The following is a 24360-nucleotide window of genomic DNA, read 5'->3' as shown; positions in this document are numbered from 1 at the left end:
AAAAGACCCTGACATGGCCTGAAATGGCGGCCTGCTGCTCACCAGGTTGTCGTCGGTGAGTCGGGTGATCTCCAGCTGCACGCTGTACTCCAGCAAGGCCTCTGGCGACAACGACGTGGTGTAGTTCAGCTTCTCCTGCTTCTTCTCGATGTCGTCCTTTAGCAGCTCAATCTGCGTGTGCAGTGCCTCCAGCTCGTCGCCATGCTGGCGATTCTGCGACTGTAGCTGTGCCTCCAGCAGCCTGGCAGGACGCAGAAGAGCTTCAGAGACCACATTTTTCAAATGATGACGTCTGGTCTCCATGACGACCGACAGCGGCCTGATGCGACTTCTCCACAGTGAGAACCACAATACTGTTTGGTGCGTAGCCAGCGGAGGCGAAGAAGAAGAAAGAAGAGGGAGAAGAAAGAGGAGCAACGATGAGGAGGAGAAGGAGTAAAAAAACAACCTGGCCACTTCTTTGAGACCCTGGTAAGCAAGAAGCAGTTCTCCGTCTTCATTCAGAGAACGCCATTTAGGCTGGGAACAGGAAACGCAGTCAGAGAAAGAGGAAGTGAGCAGGTTGCTAGGAGCGCTGTCAAGAACAAAGCTGAAGTGTTAGCAAGCGTGACAGGGCAGGCAAAACTTACAGGACAGGAACTTACTTTTTGGACTCGCGCAGGCCCTGATAGGCTCGGAGCGCCTCGTCTTTGTCCGCTGGCAAGCTGCTATCCTCCGCCAAGTTGTCACCCTCCTGCCGAGAAAAAGACCACGGCGGTCATCACGCTACCATCAAGGAAGACTTTTTGTTTTGGATACAAAAGTCTGACCAGCTGTTTTTTCTCCTGCTGCTCTACGGCAGTGACGATCTGGGTCCTAAGAATGAGAACTTCCTCCTTGCGTGCGTCTAGTTCCTCGTTGGCGGCTCGGAACTGACTCAGCAGCAGGTTGTAGCTGCTCTGAAGCTCGTCGGACGAGTCTCGATCGGCGACACTGCGGTGCAACTCGTTCAGATCATTTTTCAGCTTCTTGTTCTCTGACTCCAGCTCTTGTCGCTGTGGTTCACAAGCACCACCAGTTCACCTCTACGCCAGTCACATGTTCATTTCGGCCATCTTGCACTCAGACGTACCTTGAGGTTGTTGTATGCCATATCTGCCGCTTGCTGCTCGACACTGGAGCTCTTGACCACTGATCCCTATGACCAGCATTTGGACGTTAGACAACAGACAAAAGCTAACATTGCTAACAATGGCTGATCCACAACACGACCTGCTGTCTGGCGAGCTCTTCCATCTTGTCCACATTGGCTTGCAGTTGCTTCCTCTCATGTTCCAGCTCTCGAACTCGCTTCTGCAGCTTGATGAACACACTGATGTCCATTGCCGCCTTGTCTACACCCATTTCCTACAAGACAACACACATCAGCACTGACGGACCTGCCTTTTGGACTAACGTGTCACTCACGTCCACCAGCTGGATGGCGTCCTCGCTGTCGCCCACCTCCGATGTAGAGATGGACGTGTAGTTGGAGTCAGACCCTTGGCTGCTCTGGTTGGACAAGCTCCTGTGATGACCCGGCTGGAACTGGACCGTGTGAAAAGATCAATGAACCCTCATAAGGTGACACTTTGAACTGCAGATTTTACTGCCATCATGGCTGCATGTTTGAAAACATTCTAACCTTGGTCAAAGAGACTTCTTCCTTCAAGTTTTCGTATCTCTGCTCCATTCTGGAATATTCTTTGAGGAGATTCTGGTATCGACGCCTCTCCGCATCCATCTCGGCCCGCAACAACGCATTTCCTACATCCTCTGAAAAGTGCACACAGTGGCTCAAATGACAGCTCAGAAAAAGTCAAATTTAACTTGCTCAGGTGACGGCGAACAGGAAGTACACTTTAACTGGCGCAAGTGACGGCTAACAGGAAGTAAATTTTTACTGGCTCAAGTGACAGCGAACAGGAAGTAGGGTTTTACTCGGTCAAGTGACAGCGAACGGGAAGTAGGGTTTTACTGGCTCAAGTGACAGCTAACAAAGTAAGGATTTACTGGATGAAATCACAGCTAACAGGAAGTAGTCTTACTGGCTCCAGTGACGACTAACAGTAAGTGCGGTTTTACTGGCTCAAGTGACAGCTAACAAGAAGTACATTTTACCTGGCTCAAGTGACGGCTAACAGGAAGTACAACTTACTGGCTCAAGTGACGGCTAACAGTAAATGGAGTTGTACAAGCTCAAGTGACAGCTAACAGGAAGTACAATTTACTGGCTCAAGTGACGGCTAACAGAAAGTACAATTTACTGGCTCAAGTGATGGCTAACAGAAAGTACACTTTTATTGGCTCAAGTGACGGCTAACAGAAAGTACACTTTTATTGGCTCAAGTGACGGCTAACAGTAAATGCGGTTTTACAAGCTCAAGTGACGGCTAACAGGAAGTACAGTTTTACTGGCTCAAGTGGCGGCTAACATGAAGTGCAATTTACCGGGTTCAAGTGACGACTAAACTGTAAGTACAGTTTTACTAGTTTAAGTGAAGGCTAACAAGAACTAAGTTTTTTCTGGCACAAGTGACGGCTAACAGAAAGTACACTTTTACTAGCTCAAGTAACGGCTAACAGAGAGTACAATTTAACTAGCTCAGGTGAGAGCTAACAGGAAGTAAAATTTAACTGATTGAAGTGACGGCTAACAGGAAGTAAACTTATATTGGCTCAAGTGACAGCTGACAGGAAGTACGGTTTTACTGGCTTAATCGAGGGCTAACAGGAAGTACACTTTTACAGCACATAGAAATCTACAATAGAAAATTGTTAAGAGTTTCTACCCTAGGGACAGAATGTAAAACAAAGAAGGTTATGAGTGACTTGTCTTTGATGAGGGAAGAGAGTATTTGATCTCCAAACACCCAGCAATTCATAAACATGACAAATAAAAATCTTAAGTAATTTTGAGACAATAAAGGTGCTAACTTGCAGGGTGGGGTCTCACGTGATTTGCTCACCTGCAGCGCGGCTTGACTGTTGTCGAATCTTTAGGTTCAGTTCTTCTTTTTCGCTCTTCAGCAGTGAGTTTTCCTCCACGAGCTCAGCCAGCCTCTGACGTCAAAACACACACGAACCAAGCATCAACAGCAAGGACCACCGAGCAGCAGCAACAACGACAGATATTTGGATTGTGGAACATAACAAAATGGAGGACATCTTGACACCGATCAAATACATTCGTCAACTTGTTAGGAAATGGTAAGTATGGCGTTTGGCTGCCCTATGTCCCAAAAAGCGAGTTCACCTCGGTCAGATCCAGTTTCTCGACGCGGTGATCCTCCACAATCTTGCTCTTCTGTTCCTGTGCCTCGGCAAGCTCCGCTCGTAGCCTCTCCAGCTCTGCTTGCAGCGCGCTCAGCTCAGTGGTGTCGCTCTGACTGCTGTTGATCTGCTGCAGCTGCTTCTGGAGGCGGCTCAACTCTGAGCCCAGGTTGGTGTTGGTCTGCAGCAACTGTTCGTTCTGAGCACGGTACTCTTTACCCTACGACAGAACGGGCGGCGGTCATGATGGACTGTGGGTCAACAGTAATCAGAGTCGTGATAGAAGTACCTTGTCGTCTATCTTCCTCTGCAGCTGCACAATCTTATTCTCCATGCCCGCGTCCAGCTTCTTCAGACGCTCGCCCGAGCCTGCTTCTTTCTTGAGCTTCTTGTAGAGGCGTTGTGCACGAGCACGCCTGACGGCGCACTGGAGCACGATGGCGGCGTGGCGCATCCGTCTGTACTTGGTCCTCTGCAACCAGCCGCGCACGTTTCTCTGGATGATCGTGGCCTTGTAGTGCAGCATCAACTGCGGAGGGAAAAGCACAGGATGTCACATTCCTAGGAAAATTGACAACGTTTGGCTTCCCATGTTCTCCTCGTCCTCCCGGCAGAGACACAAGCGTTCATTGTGTGTCCACAAAACTCCATGAAGCTGGCTTTGTCTCATCAACTGACAACTTAACCCAACATATACATATTTAAAGTATATACACATACATATTTAAAGTATGTACATATTTAAAGTATATAGATATATATATATATACACGTTAAGTCAGGAAAAAACACAGAGGCTATTTCATCCCTACAAGCCTATTTCGCAGGTTGCCCTGCCGTCAGGGGATTTTAAATAAAATAATCCCCTGATGAGCAGGGCAACCTGTGAAACAGGCTTGTAGGGATGAAATAGCCTCTGTGTTTTTTCCTGACCTATATATATATATATATATATATATATATATATATATATATATATATATATATATATATATATATATATATATATATATATATATATATATATATATATATATATATATATTTTGCCGTCGGACCGACTTCTTTAGGCAGAAGGTTAAATACTGTAATGAACATATTATATTGGCCATGTTCGTCCTATTACAGTACGTTTAGCTCACAACCTCACTTGCTCTTAGTTCATATGTATCCTAACACTTTTGAGGCTTGTTAAGATTCAGATAATAACCAAAATACATCATATTTTTATTGGTATTTCATAAAAAAACGCTTACCGGTAAGTAATATTTTGACTGCAAAATTTATGTTTAAAAACACGCGTCTTCCTGGAAATTTCCCATGCCTAAACATTGCTGGACAACAGGGAAGTAGCCGTATCTTGCTAAAAAATGTAAACTCCGCACCCTTAAAACAACTGCAGATGCAGAATTATAGATGACAGCAATATATATGGCTTGGAACAGATCAACTGCATAAACTAAACTCATATTATATAGGTTAGGAAGAAATGGTTTGAAAACACATGAATAACGACGATCACATGGCACTCGCTAACATCCATAAAATATGTTACTTACTGATGCATGAATAAGTCCATCGTGTGTGTAGAAGGAAGTGTGGTTGACCAAATACAGGTAAACCTGTCTGTGGCAGCATCACAAATTTCCCCCGAAGAGAAAAATATTGTAATAAACCTTGTTTCTAGCGGCCACTTGTGTTAATGTGGCTACTGGCCACCTATTTTGTATCTCGGAATAGTCTTTTTTTTTTAACTCTGGATAGTTTCCACTGGCCACTGATATCAAAATGTGCTGCAATGCTGCATATGATGTTGATACATTCAGGCTTAGCCTTAAATTCCATTAAGTGCGTGTATGTATTGTACTTACTGTACCGCTTTACCCCATCTGTGCAAGATTGCTGTGGCATCTTGTAAGTTATTGAACTGTTGACTCTTTTTTAGGATAAACTTGCTATAATATCAATTGTTTTGTGCTTTCTTCCACAATGTTTAAGTATGACCACTTAATAAATACCAGCAATTTACTATGCTGCTCGCTTACGGCTGATATAATCCTACTATGGGCGTTCTAATACGTGGCGGACGCTGCCGTACGTGTGACACTTACTTCCACATACATGTCATATTATACCGCAGAAAACGAGCACGCTCCCTCATTTTCCCCCAAACTTTCAACGAATCAGCAAGAAGCAGCACTCTCCTCATCGACAACCATCGCCATTACTCAATGTCTCATCGTGTGATATCGTCATGGCAACCTGCGTATAGTGGCCGATTTGCCGTTTCCCTTGAGTGGTCGCTATAGACTCGTTGGACTGCAGCTTGACAAGTCAACGTCAATAAAAGTCCACTCTGGTGATTTTGAATCATTTAAATCTTTACAAAGGTATTTCTTCTTAAGAGTATGGATCCGCTCCATCACTTTCACATATTTTTTCAAGATATTTGGCTTGTATTTTTGCCACTAAACCTTTAAAATGCACCTACTTGTACACTGCTAAAAGGTAAATAAGAAGTATCGTATTTTTTGGACTATAAGGCGCAATTAAAATCCTTTCATTTTCTCAAAAATCGACGGCTTATAACCCGGTGCGCCTAATTTACGGAATAATTCTGGTTGTGCTTACCGACCTTGAAGCAATTTTATTTGGTACATGGTGCAATGATAAGAGTGACCAGTAGATGGTAGTCACACATAAGAGATACGTGTCGACTGCAATATGACGCTAGTAGACAATACCAAAGCTTCAAATGTTCCATTGAAAATATATAACATTACACACGGCGCTCAAAAATCTTTCAAAATGTTTTAGTACGACTTTGAAGCTGCACCGCTTGATGGATTGTCAGTGCATTACGGCTACCGTAGTCAGAAGTACGAGTATTATTATGGTGTGTGTATAAGGACCGCAAAATGGCACCCATTAACGGACACATTATCTGCCGTTTTGTCTTGCAATACTATGCAAAAGCAACTTTTCTTACCTTCTGGTACCTTCTGGTACCCGCTGATCTGTTTTTGGGATCTGCATAAGTCCTGAAAATTTGCGCACGTCCGGCATTGTAGTCCGTGCCGACAACGTAGTCGATAAGCTTCTTCTTTTTCTCTACCTTCTTGTCATGGGGCATTTCTAATATAAAGTAGTGTAAAGTTGTAACTTATATCTGTCAGTAAACTCGATATGAAAGCGCTAAAAACTACAGATGTAGTGAGTTTACATTATTCACTCAAGGAACTTTAGTTATTAGAGAGTTCCTGGTCAGACGTTTTTTCACAGGACACATTTGTTGTTGCACTAGTGAGCCACGGATGTGGAGATGCTGCTCCGTTATTGATTGAAGTAAAGTCTGAATGTAATTCAAACAGTTAGCTCCATCTTTTGACACTTCTTCCACTCCCGTCCTTGCACGCTACACCGCTATAACAAAGATGACGGGGAGAAGACGCCGTCAAAGTTAGCCACGTAAATAAGACCGCCCACAAAACGGCGCATCCTGAAGTGACTGCCAGGAAGCGTCTTAAAGATGATCTGTAAAACATCATCTATGCAACATTTTGACCAAAGAACAACCATTACATGTTATGTAGACCACAAGGGAGTCTTTTACATTTACAAAAAAATCCTAATATGACCCCTTTAATGCGCCTTATCTATGAAAATAGACCTGATTAGACTCACTCAGCAGTGCGCCTTATAGTCCAGAAAAATACGGTAGTCATATTGATTGATGTTTGCCATCCATCAGGGAGGACGGCCTTTACGTCACGTGCTTGCAACCGAGCAATTGATGATAACTAATACAATTCCTTATGTAAATATTGATTGATTGATTGATTGAGACTTTTATTAGTAGGTTGCACAGTGAAGTACATATTCCGTACAATTGACCACTAAATGGTAACACCCGAATAAGTTTTTCAACTTGTTTAAGTCGGGGTCCAAAAATAAAATACAAAGACTCAAATGGAGCTAGATCACCTGCGACTGCATTGGTAAAGACGTGTCAATTCAATTATGCCATGGCTATACAACATACTAGTAGGAATTGTAGGACTTGGGTGCGTGTGCATCACCTGGTTGTAGATCTTGCGGGTGAACATTCCTCGGGTGAAGGCCTGGATGACCACGGCAGCATTGCGCACCGTGAGATAGGCACGGCGCTCCCTGACCATGCGGTAATTCTTCTGACAGACCATGGCGGCGCGTGTAAGGCGCAAATATTCGGCGTACCTGAGGACATTTGAAATAATAAACAGGGGAGGTGCGTGGAGCCCCCACTCCTTCATGGGCACATGACCTGCATCAAGCAAAACTGACCTGCGCGCCAAGTAGCCTCGCCCGTATCTCTGCAACAGGATGGCAGACTTGCGGATCTTCTGGTATCGGACACGGTGCAGCCATCCGCGTACCGTTTTCTGGATCATAATGCAGGCGGCGCGGAATTTGTCGGCCCGCAACTTCTCCAAGTAGGCCACCTGGCCGGCCCGGAAGAAGATCTTGGTCTTTCCAAACTGGAACATGTCTTTATCCTGACACACACAAAACTTGTGAGAGGAGGGACACAGAAGTCCTGCAAAGAAGTCTTACCTTGATTAGCGTCTCCAGAAGCTTCTTACACACCAACTTCTTGTCTGCACACAACATGTCCGACTTGTGCATCAAGACACGATACCTGCTGAAGAAGTCACCGTATGTCCACCTGCCCAAGCACAACAATAACCGGTAGATGGCATCAGACTCACTTCCCGGTTGGAAACTGCAAAACCCTAGAACGGTGCACGCCTCCTGTCACGTGACACCGTGGAGCCACAATCTGCTGAGCAAGCTATAGCATAGCGGAAACTTTATGAGCCACCTCCTGGTGGTGACTCAGCAGCATGAGGAAGACCAAGCGGGTTACCTGGACGGGTATCCGGCAGCGCTGATGCGGATGGTCTCAAGGACGCCGCACGCTCGCAGCTGCTGTACGGCTCGCCGCGAGTCGAACCTGCACGCACAGATATACATCAACGTCATGCAAGTCCTCGCTCAGAACCTTTTTGGACTATCTGAGTTCACTTGACGGACAGGTGACAAAAACTCATCGGAATGTATCATTACAACAAGTTCCTGTATGAGCATTAAGCCTTCCCGAGGAGCTTCAGTAGCGCCACCTTCCTTTCTCAGATGGAACACACAAAGCAGAAGAGGAAGAAGAGCAGCGGACTCACGAGAAGGCCTCCTTGAAGTCGTTGGGTTTGATGCAGCGCACATAGTGAGGCGTGGTGGCGTTCAGCGTCTCCATGAGAAGATGCAGAGAGCTACGGAACTGAAGACACGTCATAAATATATGTACTGTTATGTATATGCATTTGAAATATATATATATATATGTATATATATATATACACACGTGTGTATACACAAAAATATAAACGCAACACTTTTGTTTTTGCTCCCATTTTTCATGAGTTGAACCCACAGATCTAAAACTTTTTCTATGTACACTAAAGACCTATTCCTCTCAGATATTGTTCACAAATCTTCCTAAATCTGTGTTAGTGAGCATTTCTTCTTTTCCAAGATAATCCGTACCACCTCACAGGTGTGGCAAATCAAGATGCTGATTAAACAGCCTGATTAATGCACAGGTGTTCCTTAGGCTGCCCGCAATAAAAGGCCACTCTGAAATATGCAGTTTTGCTTTATATACACTATATATACACACTGTATTGCCAAAAGTATTTGGCCACCCATCCAAGTGATGAGAATCAGGTGTCCTAATCACTTGGCCCGGTGTATACAATCAAGCACTTAGGCATGGAGACTGTTTCTACAAACATCTGTGAAAGAATGGGCCGCTCTCAGTGATTTCCAGCGTGGAACTGTCATAGGATGCCACCTGTGCAACAAATCCAGTCGTGAAATGTCCTCGCTCCTAAATATTCCAAAATCCACTTTATTATAAGAAAAGTGAAGAGTTTGGGAACAACAGCAACCCAGCCACCAAGTGGTAGGCCACGTAAACTGTCAGAGAGGGGTCGGCGGGTGCTGAAGCGCATAGTGCAAAGACTTTCTGCACAGTCAGTTGCTACAGAGCTCCAAACTTCATGTGACCTTCCAATTAGCCCACGTACAGTACGCAGAGAGCTTCATGGAATGGGTTTCCATGGCCGAGCAGCTGCATCTAAGCCATACATCACCTAGTCCAATGCAAAGTGTGGGATACAGTGGTGTAAAGCACGTCCCCACTGGACTCTAGAGCAGTGGAGACGTGTTCTTTGGACTGATGAATCACACTTTTCCATCTGGCAATCTGATGGACGAGTCTGGGTTTGAAGGTTGCCAGGAGAACGCTACATTTCGGACTGCATTGTGCCGAGTGTGAAATTTGGTGGAGGAGGAATTATGGTGTGGGGTTGGTTTTTCAGGAGTTGGTCTTGGCCTTTTAGTTCCAGTGAAAGGAACTTTGAACGCTCCAGGATACCAAAACATTTTGGACAATTCCATGGGATGGCACTTCAAGTTCATATGTGAGTAAAGGCAGGAGGCCAAATACTTTTGGAAATATAGTGTATATATACACACATACACATCTATATATACACACACACATATATATAAATATAGTTGTAATACCAAGAGAACGTGACAGAAAAAAGAAGAAGAGAAGCTCACTTGCAAGCCAACAGTCTTCCTGTTCTCCTTGTTGGAGGCTTTGGGGGCCGACTTGGCAGCACGCACGTTCACTTTGGACGTCTTGAGGGAGGAGCCGCCATCTTTGTCGCTGAAAAGGTCGGCGACCAGCTCAACCTGAAGGCAAACATGTAGCCATGTTGGCATTCAGACTTGCCTTCCAGTTGTGCGGGATGATCTGAGGATCTGACCTCTGCAATGAAATATGCCTTAAAGGCACTATTACTTTTAAAAATTACCCAAAAACAGACCAAGATTTTCTTTGCCAACCAGACAAGTAACAGCAACTATTTGCGTTATGGAAGTAATGTCACAGTCAAGGCACAAGAATACTTGCACCATTACTGGAGAAATGTTATTAACATCCCCTCAAAGTGATGTACGTCCTGTCCTCCCTTTTACAAAATATGCTATAACTGTTTAGTGGTTTTAATTACCTAAACATTATTTGAAGTCTCTTTAAGAGCATCTGTATGGCCTTGGTCAACATAACTTTAACAGTAGTTTGTCAGCATCTCTCCAACAACTTTTGTTTTGGTTTACATTGGGCTTTGAAACCAAGACTCAATTTACAGACTGAGCTATTGCCCCGGCCAAAATTGACAGCATTCAATTCAGAATCCTTGTAGACAAAACGGTTTTGTGTTGAAAAAACAACAGTATGGAATTGTGTTGGGATCAACAACACTGACGAGTTACAGCGTTAGAAGAGGGTTTCTCGGCTAGGTTCTACTGCTCGTTTGACCTTTCATGATTAATCACATGACAACTTTGCAGCAACGCACCTGACTAGCCTTCAGGATGTTGATCTGCTCATCATAAACGGTGTCTCGGTTCTTCTCCAGGAAGCCGTCGCACTCGTACGCCACCTGCCGGTCCAACAACATATGACTAATGAGACCTGTGACGATGCGGGTCAGGTGACCCGAAGGTTGACTTACATCGTCAGCAAAGTGGTTGATGATGAAGGAGGTGTTGGACATTCGAGGTTTCTGGAAGTGTGCGCTGCTGCCGTGCCGCTTGTAGAGCTTCTGGGCCCAGTTCTGATCTGTTCCTTTGGGCACCTGAAACAGGAAGAAGAAAGTAGACCAACAACGCTAAAGTCCCTCATTTCAACATCAACACCTGACCCACTTTGCACTCCTCGTCTAGCAGGTCTAGCACGCCAAGTCGTGCCTCGATCAAGTCGATACATGGCTGGTTGTCGTAGAAGTCGATCAGGGTCCAGGGGATCTGCTCCTTCATATACTCCTCTTGCTCCAACTTGAACACATGCTGCACACAAGACAGAGGCATCCGGGCTTAGGTGGCGTCTCAAAAGCAATGCCCTCAAAGACTCACCGAGTTGAACTGCTGTTGCAGTTTCTCGTTGGCATAGTTGATGCAGAACTGCTCAAAGCTGTTCACTTCGAAGGTTTCGAATCTGCGTAGACACAGAAGACGAGGTCAGGTACATGCGTGTGGACCGCGCTCAGATGGTAGGCATAGCGAGTGTGCACCCGTAGATGTCCAGGACACCGATGAAGGAGTGCTGTTTGGAGGTCGTGTGCAGCGCCACGTTAATGTGCGCCACGATCCAGTCAAACATGCGGGCGTAAATGTGCTTGGCGAGGGCGTTGCGAGCATTGGTCGCTTGCTTGCTCGACATATTCTTAATGTACGTCTCGGACGTCGTGACCAACTTCCTGTGACAGAGCCAGTGCTCCATCTGCGGAGGCTCCAGGCCCAGCAGCCGGCAGAAATGCTTCAGATGGACATCATCGCTCTGAAAGACAAGCACACAGAGGAAGACCTTAGCAATAAGCTGCAGATCACATGTGGTCCCTGTGGACGCACCGAGACATGGCAGGACTCGCCGTCCCTCTCAGAGTAGATCTCGATGTTTCCCAAATGCAGGATGGATGCCAGGACCTTGAAGATGCCGTTCTGACTGGCGTCTTTGATGCCTGCCCACACACCAAAGACTTGATGCTTATCACTGTGAAAAAAAAGGTGGGGTCTCGTGTTCATCACCCACCCAGCAGTCTGAAGGCCTGTCTGGTCTTGGTGAGGTCATCTGCGTCGCTCACACCCTCTATGAAGATATTCTCTCCCATTGACGTGTAGGCGAAGTCTTGTGCGCTGGCTGGGCGGTGGCCAAGCAGAAGACGGTAGCTGAGACATGCTCATCATGTTTGAGAGAAATTAAAAAATGTGTCGACTCACTTAGGCTGAGATCTTGCAGCTCGGACAACGAGGCGGAGGCACACAGCTGGTAGAAGATGTGATAATTACGCTCTTCTTCAGCCTGCAAGAAGGTAGGAAAAGCAAGCTCAGACTAATGTGGCACATTTCATCCTACTGTAAATTAACACCCACCTGGAAGACAACCCGTGACTTCTCCAGCAGATATGTGCGCATGTTAGCGCCAATGATGTGGTAGTTTTGACTGAATCCGATCTCAATGTACTTCCCGAAGCGACTGCTGTTATCATTCCGCGTGGTCTTGGCGTTCCCGATAGCCTGGTCAAGACAGGAAGTGGATTAGGAGAAATACATTTCATAAACACAACGTAACACACTTCATGAGTTCCCAAAGTGTCCATGAACTGTCCTGCACCAAAACTCAATGGCCCACTAAGAAGGCATTTGACTGGACTTCTATAGACTACATCCATCTGTGTGATGAACCTGGAATATATTGAGCCCACCCCCAACTCTAGACTAGATTGATCTCTTTGATGTTTTAGGACTGTGTTGGCTGGGATCACCTCCATAAAAGGAACTGGACAAGAACCAGCTCACTTGAATGACTGGACTGGATAGGACTATAGTGTCCTGGGCCAAGTCTGTGATGGAACAAGGCTGTACTGGATTCAGCATCATGAGTAGATAGGACTAGTCTTACCTCAATGAGGTGGCTGAACTAACCTCCATGATGGGACTGGAGGCGAGGACTTTCTCCTCCACGTTGCTGTCATTGCTTGAGCCGCCGACTGTGGCAAAGAAACGCATGGCGTACTTTGCAGAAACAGTCTTCCCTGCTCCAGACTCTCCACTCACGATGATGGATTGGTTCCTCTCGTCTCTAGAACCCCAAAGCAAAAAATTAAACACACGGGACGACCTGTTATGTTTACCATCATGGCTTCCAAGAAGACACAGTCTGACCTCGCCATCTGCTTGTACGCTTCTTCGGCCACAGCAAAAATGTGCGGGTCCATGTCACCCATGTTCTGTCCGCTGTAGGCATTGATGACCTCCTCCCCGTAGATCTGCAGATTCTCATAAGGGTTGATGGCCACCAGGACAATGCCTGCACACAAAAAGTCAATGCTCAAAAGTGCCCATGTGCAACATGATGCTGGTTTATAGGGAGACTGACCGCAGTATGTGTAGATGTGGTTGGACTCCAGGAAACGCACTCGCAGGTTGTGCAGGACGGCGGGTTCGTGAAGGTAGCTGAGAGCGGTCAGGTCGTTCTCCCCAACTAGAATGTCAGGGTTCCGCAGGAATGGAAGAGGGTTGCTCTTCGGACCCACAGGATACTCCAAAAGCTGAGAAGGTAGTGGGCTCGTCAACATTACCTAGCTAACTAACTATCAAACAAGAAGACTTTCTACACACAGAGGCTTAACAATGAAAACAAACATGTTGCTTCAATACCGGGCCATCCTCCAGTTTGAGGTAGAGCACCGACTCTCCTTGCTTGTAATCTCTGGTGATCTCCGCAGCCTTCCATATGTGTTCCTCGTCCGGGATCCACACCCGCGTGTACTGAAACACATCAACACGACCCCAACGTCAATGTGGCAATGAGCTGCTGATATCTGACTTGCAATATGGAGCTAAACACAGCAATGAGCAAGTTACCATCATAGGGATTAGGAATGCTAAACAGTTAACCAAGGAAACCACCAAGGACTTAATACAGTCGTACCTCGGCTTACGAGCAGTGTTATTTTGTTAGTTATCGTCAACGACCTATTTTCCCCTGACTAAAATAGGACAATAAAAAATCACAACAAACGCACGTTGACAAAAACAATGATGAAATTGACGAATGAAAACGAAACGAAAATGTTGACAAAGATGAAATCCAATCATATTTAAATACGTCTTTAGGCGGGTGTGACAAGTTAGGAATCCATCCAATCACAGTAGCATGCAGGAGAGGGACGGGGTAAATCACAGCGAGGATCTAATCAGAACTACTGAGTATGAAAGATACCGTTTGGATTTTTCACTGGGAAACAAGACTGTATCGTAGAAATGTAACGACATACTAATGATGATGACCACAGCAAAACTACCGACGATTAGTATTACCCTTTTAAATTAAAATGATCTAAAAAAACCAAGATTGATAACTCCACTTTGATGAACTCACATTGGACTTACTAATGCCAGCTTGCTAGCTTAAATGCTAACATGAAAAGAAGAAACATAAGTCTTTCCCTGTTAAAAAACAACATACTCCAATCCAAACTTATATCAGCACATTATTGTCTGAGCAAATAAGATATTCAATCAGCATTTAAAGTGGGGTTACCAATTGTTTATTTTACTCCTGTTTGTTTTACGTTGGGTCGATGGGGAGGAATCGCAGCCCTGCTTTACCGTGTACCTCTTGCTTGGTATACAGAATTGCTATTGCGACATCCAGTGGACACATTTAGAACAGCAGTTTTTTAAATTAAAAAATGAAGCTTAATTTTACACTTGGCAAACTCATCTCGCGGGCCAGATTGAAACTGTTTGCGGGCCTAGCCCGGCCCGCGGGCCGCATGTTTGGTATCCCTGCCTTAGAGGAAAAGAGACGGGGTGTTTTACGGTGCATTCAAGTGCTGCTGAACAGAGTTGGACAGACAACACCCGCCAGAAGTGCTTAATAATTAAAATAAATTTTATTTGTTACCCACTTTTCATTTAAATACATCTTAAAGTGCTACAGTACACCAATATTTACAGCACAACAATACAAGTTTAGCTACTAAGGCAGATAAAACACTAAGACTAAAACATTTCAGTGACGCAAAAGAAATACAAGACATGCAAAATAGTGGGTTTTCTAACAGTGTCTATTTATTTTAGTTATGTTTAAAAACATTCTCATATTGTTATATCCCTACTGTATTGTTACACACATCAATACAAAATGTCTTTTACACCTGAAAGAAAGAGAAGAGAAGGTATAAGGACACATATCAACTTTGCAACGGTAGACAACAAGACACATTGTAAACCTAGTGGCTGGATTTTCTCAGGTAAAAATACGACCAACTTGAAGCGCCATCTGTAGGCTAATCATCAGGACATCTGTGCAACAGTAACTATAGGCCTAAAGTAATATTTCCAAATGACTCATACTGTACTGAATTACTGTCATTATTAAAGGCAGTAGAGAAGTAGCAAGGCTGCTTACTCAATCACTACTTTCTTAGTACACGACAGGCGAGCTTGCCCGCCAATTTAATAAGCAAGATACTTGTACAGTGTACTATAATCGATGTCTTCGGCACACTGTTCAGCTATTAATTGCACAACTTGACAACGAACAAAGGAAGACAGGTATGTAAGATATATATATATATATATATATATATATATATATATATATATATATATATATATATATATATATATATATATATATATATAAATATATATACAGTCTAGATTTATAATAATGGTTGCTATATTTAAATGGGCAGTGGCCAAGACAATTGTGCACACTCAGTGTAGTTATACACAATATAGAATCAAACTAGCTTGTTTCTTCATGTGACCATTTTAATCATTTACTAATCAACATTTATTTTTTAATTGCTTAATTTCAACAAAAAATAATAAAACGCAATAAAGTTAGTGTGAAGTGTACTCATTGAAATGTTCATAGAGAGCAGGTCTTGTTGTGAATCTAGTTTTTGAGATGCTCTGCAATAATAAATAATTAATAAAAGTCCTTTCAAGACAGCTTCAAAGATGCGTTGTCCATTATACTTTGTACTTTAGTCGACACAATTTACTATAATTTTAGTTAAGTAAAATGTTGAGAAATTTAGTGAATTAAAACTTAGTAAATGACCAAAATATGACCTATCTAAAATACATTTTTGTGAAAAACTATGACTAAAACTAAATTAAAAAACTGTTGTCAAAATGAACACTGCTTACAAGTGCCCCAGCTCACAAGCTTTTTGAAATATGAGCTGTGTCTTGGCAAATTATTATGCTTGAAGTTGCCAGCAAAAATATACGCTCTCTCACTCGCTAGCATTAGCTATTAGCTAGAAAGACAAAACAATGGGTGGGAACAAAGTGTGTGTGAAGGATAGTGTTGATAAAAAGAGGTGAATGGTCTTTATTGAATTCAATTAATAAATGATGGCGATCTATACACAAGAAATCTCAGCGTTGGATGAACAACTATGAATCCACATTGTCCTTCTGTGGGACATTAATGTCAACAATATCAGCTAAATGATTGTATAGTTAGCAGAATTTGTCAACATCAAACTAGCAAAGTAAATGTGGCAATGAGCTATTCAGCAGGACAGAAGGTAAACACTTGACTAGAACTGGCGCCATAGTAACAACATCCAATGAAGAACTGATGTTTCGATGCGTCACACGCATGCAACATGCAGAGACCCATGTTTGTGTGGAGGGGTGGGGGTCAGGATTCAGTTGGTTAATGAATTCCACAACAAAGCATCTGAACAATAGAGAATCTTTGGGTGTGGGGGGAGTTGTCACGCAGGTTTGCGTGAAAGTCGAACACGCCTCAAACAATCAGCAACGGGAGACAGAAAGGACTGGTTAAAATGTTATTTTTACAAAGGGGGTACCATAGAAAAGTTATGTCACATATTTATTAATTTTCTGTTCATGCACATCTCTGGGCTGGAGTCTACCCCCAAACTGACTGGTAGGCACATGGAGACAAACAGTATAGACTCTTGTCTTTGGACTGAGGGGGGGAAAAAACTACTATAGGCCTACACATAGAAAAATCCTAATCCAGCTAACATGCTAATTTGAGATGCGCCAATTGATTGGCCACCAATTAGTATGGGCCAATGTGATCGGTTAATACCTTTCCATGCTGATCCTGTTTGCTGATATTTTACTTTTGGTCCTGTGGCTGATGGCTAGCAGCTACTGTGTTTATCCAGACACAGAGCAGAATGGAATATAATCCCTTTATTGTGTTAACGAAATTAAGTGCCATCCATAGAGCCACTCCCCTGAGTAAAAAGTCATCACCTCCATTGTGGAAAATAAACTACATTTCTTACAAGTATTATTATCACTGGAGGGCTGGAGGACTCACGCTGATTATGCTACACACAAAGTAAGAGCAAGCAGAAACAGCTTGCCAATGTACTTGTAGTGGTGGGGGCGTGTTCATTGTTCAATGACGCTATCATACAATTTGCATAATTGTTGATGATGCATCTAGTTTAAAAAAAAAAAAAGGCTAAACATGTTGTACATACATTTAAAAACAAAATTGTGTAATTAGTCATTTGTGTAATTAGTAATTTGTATTAACGGCGTGGCGAAGTTGGTAGAGTGGCCGTGCCAGCAATCGGAAGGTTGCTGGTTACTGGGGTTCAATCCCCACCTTCTACCATCCTAGTCACGTCCGTTGTGTCCTTGGGCAAGACACTTCACCCTTGCTCCTGATGGCTGCTGGTTAGCGCCTTGCATGGCAGCTCCCGCCATCAGTGTGTGTGAATGGATGAATGTGGAAATACTGTCAAAGCGCTTTGAGTACCTTGAAGGTAGAAAAGCGCTATACAAGTATAACCCATTTATCATTTATTTATTAACATACATTTTTTCGTTTATCGTTTGGCTCTATTGTCATAATGATTATTATTGCACAATGTAACACAGGCTGTATACCAGTGGCGGCTGCTGGTCTTTCAAGTAGGGGAAGCTCATTTTCAGCTACAACATGACTACAGTCTCCAATAACAGAAAATATATAAAGATGCTAGATTTTACAAAAAAAAAACGTCAACTCGGGGATTATAAAAGTCTCCATATCAACATGGAACAATGGAACGAAACTTAAAAAATGCTCTGGTGGGGATTTATATTTTAAGATTGCTGATTCGCTTATAAAGCTGTCTATCAAAAAGGGATTCAGCCTGAGGGAACCATGGCGTCCAGGCCCGTTCAGGTCCAGCCCACTTTCTATTCGCTTTCAGAGACGCTCGGCGTCTGCAGCCTGCAGTGCCTCAGACTGGAAGTCTCTGCAGAGAGTGGTGAGGACGGCGGAAAAGATCATGAGGACTCCTCTTCCTCCTATCCAGGAGATCGCAAAAAGCCGCTGCCTGACCAGGGCTCAGAAAATCTGCAGACTCTTCCCACACCCACCAAGGACTGTTTTCACCGCTGGACTCTAGAAAGAGGTTCCGCAGCCTCCGTAGCCGAACCTCCAGGTTCTGCAACAGCTTCTTCCCTCAGGCCATAAGACTCTTGAACGCATTAAAGGCCTACTGAAATGAGATTTTCTTATTTAAACGGGGATAGCAGATCCATTCTATGTGTCATACTTGATCATTTCGCGATATTGCCATATTTTTGCTGAAAGGATTTAGTAGAAAACATCGACGATAAAGTTCGCAACTTTTGGTCGCTGATAAAAAAGCCTTGCCTGTACCTGAAGTAGCGTGACGTCACAGGTTGTGGAGCTCCTCACATCTGCACATTGTTTACAATCATGGCCACCAGCAGCGAGAGCGATTTGGACCGAGAAAGCGACGATTACCCCATTGATTTGAGCGAGGATGAAAGATTCGTGGATGAGGAAAGTGAGAGTGAAGGATTAGAGGGCAGTGGAAGCGATTCAGACAGGGAAGATGCTGTGAGAGGCGGGTGGGACCTGATATTCAGCTGGGAATGACTAAAACAGTAAATAAACACAAGACATATATATACTCTATTAGCCACAACACAACCAGGCTTATATTTAATATGCCACAAATTAATCCCGCATAACAAACACCTCCCCCCTCCCGTCCATATAACCCGCCAATACAAATCAAACACCCGCACAACACACTCAATCCCACAGCCCAAAATACCGTTCACCTCCGCAAAGTTCATATACCGTATTTCCTTGAATTGGCGCCGGGAATATAGTATTCGCCTGCCTAGAATTACAGCCGGGTCAAACTCGTTTCGCAAAATAATTAGCGCATGCTTGGCACTTCCGCCGGGTCAAATATGAGTCATTAAATGACTCCCGCCTCCAGGTGGTAGAGGGCGCTAGCGATCCTTCTTGCGACTACCAGTACTGCAGGAGACAGGTACTGCAGAAGAAGACAACAAGCAGCAAGCATGCAGCAATTGTTTGCTTGCACTTTTAACATGGAGGATTACATATCTAAAATAAAACCGTTTTCTAAACTGGACTTTCAATCGAAGCAGGAGGTAATAATTAAAGGAATATCTCCAGAGACTTTTAAAATTGAAGAAAGATGAGAAAGACTGCCTTTGATCAGAAGCAGCTGCACATGGACCCATCTACAAGTAAAGGTAAGATCATAATAACGTTTTTTTTATTAAATGTGTTTTTAATGATAAGGTATGCGCCGGAGTGAGAAGAGGTTTTAAAATAATTAGAGCATGCTTGCTCATTCCGCATGGTTTTGGTAACCGCAGGAGTGAGAAGAGGTTTTAAATTAATTAGCGCCCCTGCGGCTATTCAAGGAAATACGGTAGCACATATATTTCCCCAAAGTCACGTACGTGACATGCACATAGCGGCACGCACGTACGGGCAAGCGATCAAATGTTTGGAAGCCGCAGCTGCGTACTCACGTATCCAACTCAAAGTCCTCCTGGTAAGAGTCTCTGTTGTCCCAGTTCTCTACGTGTTTGTGTTGCTGCAGCCGGCCGCTAATACACCGCTTCCCACCTACAGCTTTCTAATTTGCTGTCACCATTGTTCATTGAACAAATTGCAAAAGATTCACCAACACAGATGTCCAGAATACTGTGGAATTTTGCGATGAAAACAGACAACTTAAAAGCTGGCCACAATGGTGTCCCAAAATGTCCGCTACAATCCGTGACGTCACGCGCAAACGTCATCATACCGAGACGTTTTCAGCAGGATATTTCGCGGGAAATTTAAAATTGCACTTTATAAGTTAACCCGGCCGTATTGGCATGTGTTGCAATGTTAAGATTTCATCATTGATTTATAAACTATCAGACTGCGTGGTCGGTAGTAGTGGCTTTCAGTAGGCCTTTAAAATAATCCCCTCAATTCCCCCCCAAAATGGATTAACTCGCTGGAATGTAAGGACAATATAACATACATCCATAAACGTGGATGCATATGCAAATGTGCAATTTATCTGTACAGTAATCTATTTATTTATATCTGCACCTTATAGCTTTTTTTATCCTGCACTACCATGAGCTAATGCAACACAATTTTGTTCTTATCTGTACTGCAAAGTTCAAATTTGAATGACAATAAAAGGAAGTCTAAGTCTAAAAACATGCTTCACTACACATCGTAGCTCACCGGCGTCACCATTAATGATGCGTTCCTGAATGCAAACAACTGCCATGGATGGATCTACACCTGACATCCACTGTAATGATATCAAGTACAAGAGTGTATGTAGTCGATACTTCTATGATTACATCAATATTTTTTATTGTCACAAAATATTTTTTCCTTTTTTAAAAATGAATATGTTTATGAACTCAGGAAATACGTGCTTGGACACATGAGGACTTTGTATATGACCAAAGTATGATCCTGTAACTACTTGGTATCGGATCGATACCTAAATGTGTGGTATCATCCAAAACTAATGTAAAGTATCCAAACAACAGAAGAATAAGTGATTATTACATTTAAACAGAAATGTAGATAGAACATGTTGAAACGGAAAATAAGCAGATATTAACAGTAAATGAACAAGTGGATTAATAATCAATTTTTACAGTTTGTCCTTTATAATTTTGACAAAATAATAGATTGATAAATGACACAATATGTTACTGCATACGTCAGCAGACAAATTAGGAGCCTTTGTTTGTTTACTTACTACTAAAAGACAAGTTGTCTAGTATGTTCACTATTTTATTAAGTACTAAATTGCAATAAGAAACATATGTTTAATGTACCATAAGATTTTTTTGTTTAAAAAAAAGCCAATAATGCCATTTTTTGTGGTCCCTTTTATTTAGAAAAGTATCGATATACATTTTGGTACCGGTACTAAAATACTGGTATTGGGACCACCCTACGTCATATGCAACCCTCCTATAGCAAGGAAATAAAATGAATAAGTAACATAAAAGGCGCGGCAGGAGTCTGCATCAGCCTTAATCACACTCTCGTCATTACTGCTACATGTAATTAAAAATAACCTTTGCATAGAATAAACCTGTGTGCTGGTAGAGTCACACAAGATAATTTAGTAGAAAATATAAACTGCTGGTGTCAATGTACAACTGGGGAGCAACACAAAATGATGTTGTTTACAACAAATGAATGTTAGTGCGTGACACACCCATGGATCAGCACAGCCAAATGATTAAACAGACAAACACAAATATGTATTCATGCTCACTGATTTGACGTGAGAACAAAGATAGGCATGTTAGAAGAGTTATTTCCATCAGGTAATGTCCCAAATCACAATTACAGGGAGTGATGACATCTTGAGTTGTGGTTGTTAATGGAAATGCTGTTCATGCAAATATACATTTGTATTAGAGATGTTCGACAATATTAATTTCAATGCTTTTAATTTATTATTTAAAGATTTTAAACGCTTTAAAATGTAATATCGGAAATTATCGGTATTGTTTTTTTAATTATCGGTATCGTTTTGTTTTTTTAATTAAATCAACATAAAAAACACAAGATACACTTACAATTAGTGCACCAACCCAAAAAACCTCCCTCCCCCATTTACACTCATTCACACAAAAGGGTTGTTTCTTTCTGTTATTAATATTCTGGTTCCTACATTATATATCAATATATATCAATACAGTCTGCAAAGGATACAGTCCGTAAGCACACATGATTGTGTGTGCTGCTGGTCCACTAATAATACTAACCTTTAACAGTTAATTTTACTCATTTTCATTAATTACTAGTTTCTTTGTAACTGTTTTTATATTGTTTTACTTTCTTTTTTATTCAAAAATTTTTTTTTAATTTATTTATCTTATTTTATTTTATTATTTTTTTAAAAAAGGACCTTATCTTCACCATACCTGGTTGTCCAAATTAGGCATAATAATGTGTTAATTCCACGACTGTATATATCGGTATCGGTAATTAAGAGTTGTACAATATCAGAATATCGGATATCGCCAAAAAGCCATCATCGGACATCTCTAATTTGTATGTGTCTTTTATTGTTTGGCAGTGCTCTAACTCCATGGGGCGGGGGGGTGCACATATTACAGATTTACTGGGCCAATACCGATACCAATTATTACCGATTTTTGGATATTAATTTGCAGTAAAAGTTATTTAAACATGAATCGTATATGTCGTAAACAGCGGGACAAGGCTTTAAGGCATTATTTTTGAGGAACCGTTGGACCAATAGTGACATAATCTTTAATGCGGTGCCAATGTTGTGGTTAATTTAGCGCTGAACAACATCAGGAGATTTAACAAACACCTTAATTTTGTGTGTCTGATTCTGCGGGTCAGAGGAGCGTCAACATTTGCATAAGAAAATATAGGAAATTTCCTGGGGAAATTGGTGAAATATGGGATTTTTGTACGCCATAAAAACTTGCCTTCTACTCAGTGTTGTACAATTTTATAACAGTTTATGGATTCAAAACATCGTAAGGTTTACCATGAATTGATTAACGTGGACCCCGATTTAAACAAGTTGAAAAATGTATTCGGGTGTTACCATTTAGTGGTCAACTGTACGGAATATGTACTGTACTGTGCTATCTACTAATTAAAGTTTCAATCAATCAATCATTACTCGTGAGGAATATTGCAAACATATAAATAAAATCAACTCTAAGATCCTTCTTGCAACTTATAGATGAGACATTTTTCAAGCAGGCTGACATAATTTCTTCCTGGATGTTACAGAAAGTATAAGAACCATGCCTTGTTTTTTTACTTAAGTAATACGTCTCCTATTTGTCAAAATATTTACACAAAAGATTGGATTTTTGGCAGATATACAGTACAGGCCAAAAGTTTGGACACACCTTCTCCTCATTCAATGTGTTTTCTTTATTTTCATGATTACCGTATTTTTCGGATTATAAATCGCTCCGGAGTATAAATCGCACCGGCCGAAAATTCGTAATAAAGAAGGAAAAAAAAACATATTTTTCACACTGGAGTATAAGTCGCATTTTTTGGGGAAATGTATTTGATAAAATCCAACACCAAGAATAGACATTTGAAAGGCAATTTAAAATAATATGATTTGATATTTTACGGTAATGTGTTAATAATTTCACACATAAATTGCTCCAGAGTATAAATTGCACCCCTGGACAAACTATGAAAAAAACTGCGATTTATAATCCAAAAAATACGGTATTTACATTGTAGATTGTCACATCAAAACTATGAATGGACACATGTGGAGTTATGTACTTAACAAAAAAAGGTGAAATAAGTAAAAACATGTTTTATATTCCTGTTTCTTCAAAATAAATAATTAATTGTATAATTTTTCTTTTAATAAAAAATTAAAACGGGTCCCACAGACCCGAACACCACACAAGGGTTAAGCAATGTTTCGAAATTCAAGTATTTATTTTATATATATATATATATATGTATATATATATATATACACACTACCGTTCAAAAGCTTGGGGTCACATTGAAATGTCCTTATTTTTGAAGGAAAAGCACTGTACTTTTCAGTGAAGATAACTTTAAACTAGTCTTAACTTTAAAGAAATACACTCTATACATTGCTAATGTGGTAAATGACTATTCTAGCTGCAAATGTCTGCTTTTTGGTGCAATATCTACATAGGTGTATAGAGGCCCATTTCCAGCAACTATCACTCCAGTGTTCTAATGGTACAATGTGTTTGCTCATTGGCTCAGAAGGCTAATTGATGATTAGAAAACCCTTGTGCAATCATGTTCACACATCTGAAAACAGTTTAGCTCGTTACAGAAGCTACAAAACTGACCTTCCTTTGAGCAGATTGAGTTTCTGGAGCATCACATTTGTGGGGTCAATTAAACGCTCAAAATGGCCAGAAAAAGAAAACTTTCATCTGAAACTTGACAGTCTATTCTTGTTCTTAGAAATAAAGGATATTCCACAAAATTGTTTGGGTGACCCCAAACTTTTGAACGGTAGTGTATATATATATATATATATATATATATATATATATATATAT

At 42.0% G+C, this 24360-nt stretch overlaps 2 protein-coding genes across 13 annotated transcripts in view; one reads left to right on the top strand and one right to left on the bottom strand.

Moving 5' to 3' along the window:
• The window catches only part of capslb (calcyphosine-like b), a 39056-nt gene that overhangs the window by 7188 nt on the left and 7508 nt on the right, over positions 1-24360 (top strand). The gene's annotated exons all lie outside the window — the stretch shown is intronic.
• The window catches only part of myo5b (myosin VB), a 30682-nt gene that overhangs the window by 2134 nt on the left and 4188 nt on the right, over positions 1-24360 (bottom strand). Inside the window, exons 2-31 of one of the 2 annotated variants that reach the window (XM_062030880.1) lie at positions 13618-13728; positions 13337-13508; positions 13123-13267; positions 12883-13039; positions 12331-12474; positions 12178-12259; positions 11990-12097; positions 11809-11918; positions 11472-11737; positions 11314-11395; positions 11107-11247; positions 10914-11036; positions 10758-10841; positions 9955-10089; positions 8508-8605; positions 8198-8284; positions 7885-7996; positions 7615-7826; positions 7371-7527; positions 3581-3820; positions 3275-3511; positions 2988-3081; positions 1664-1794; positions 1447-1566; positions 1252-1386; positions 1112-1177; positions 810-1034; positions 645-733; positions 449-574; positions 43-241 (exon numbers count right to left, since the gene is read on the bottom strand). In XM_062030880.1, the coding sequence (XP_061886864.1) occupies positions 43-241; positions 449-574; positions 645-733; positions 810-1034; positions 1112-1177; positions 1252-1386; positions 1447-1566; positions 1664-1794; positions 2988-3081; positions 3275-3511; positions 3581-3820; positions 7371-7527; positions 7615-7826; positions 7885-7996; positions 8198-8284; positions 8508-8605; positions 9955-10089; positions 10758-10841; positions 10914-11036; positions 11107-11247; positions 11314-11395; positions 11472-11737; positions 11809-11918; positions 11990-12097; positions 12178-12259; positions 12331-12474; positions 12883-13039; positions 13123-13267; positions 13337-13508; positions 13618-13728 (4188 nt within the window). The remainder of the gene's footprint in view (positions 1-42; positions 242-448; positions 575-644; positions 734-809; positions 1035-1111; positions 1178-1251; positions 1387-1446; positions 1567-1663; positions 1795-2987; positions 3082-3274; positions 3512-3580; positions 3821-7370; positions 7528-7614; positions 7827-7884; positions 7997-8197; positions 8285-8507; positions 8606-9954; positions 10090-10757; positions 10842-10913; positions 11037-11106; positions 11248-11313; positions 11396-11471; positions 11738-11808; positions 11919-11989; positions 12098-12177; positions 12260-12330; positions 12475-12882; positions 13040-13122; positions 13268-13336; positions 13509-13617; positions 13729-24360) is intronic. The other variant, XM_062030881.1, reaches the window with a different exon arrangement.

This window comes from Entelurus aequoreus, linkage group LG21 (assembly GCF_033978785.1).
Source record: "Entelurus aequoreus isolate RoL-2023_Sb linkage group LG21, RoL_Eaeq_v1.1, whole genome shotgun sequence".
Taxonomy (NCBI): Eukaryota; Metazoa; Chordata; class Actinopteri; order Syngnathiformes; family Syngnathidae; genus Entelurus; species Entelurus aequoreus.
This window is presented reverse-complemented; position numbering and strand designations above follow the sequence as displayed.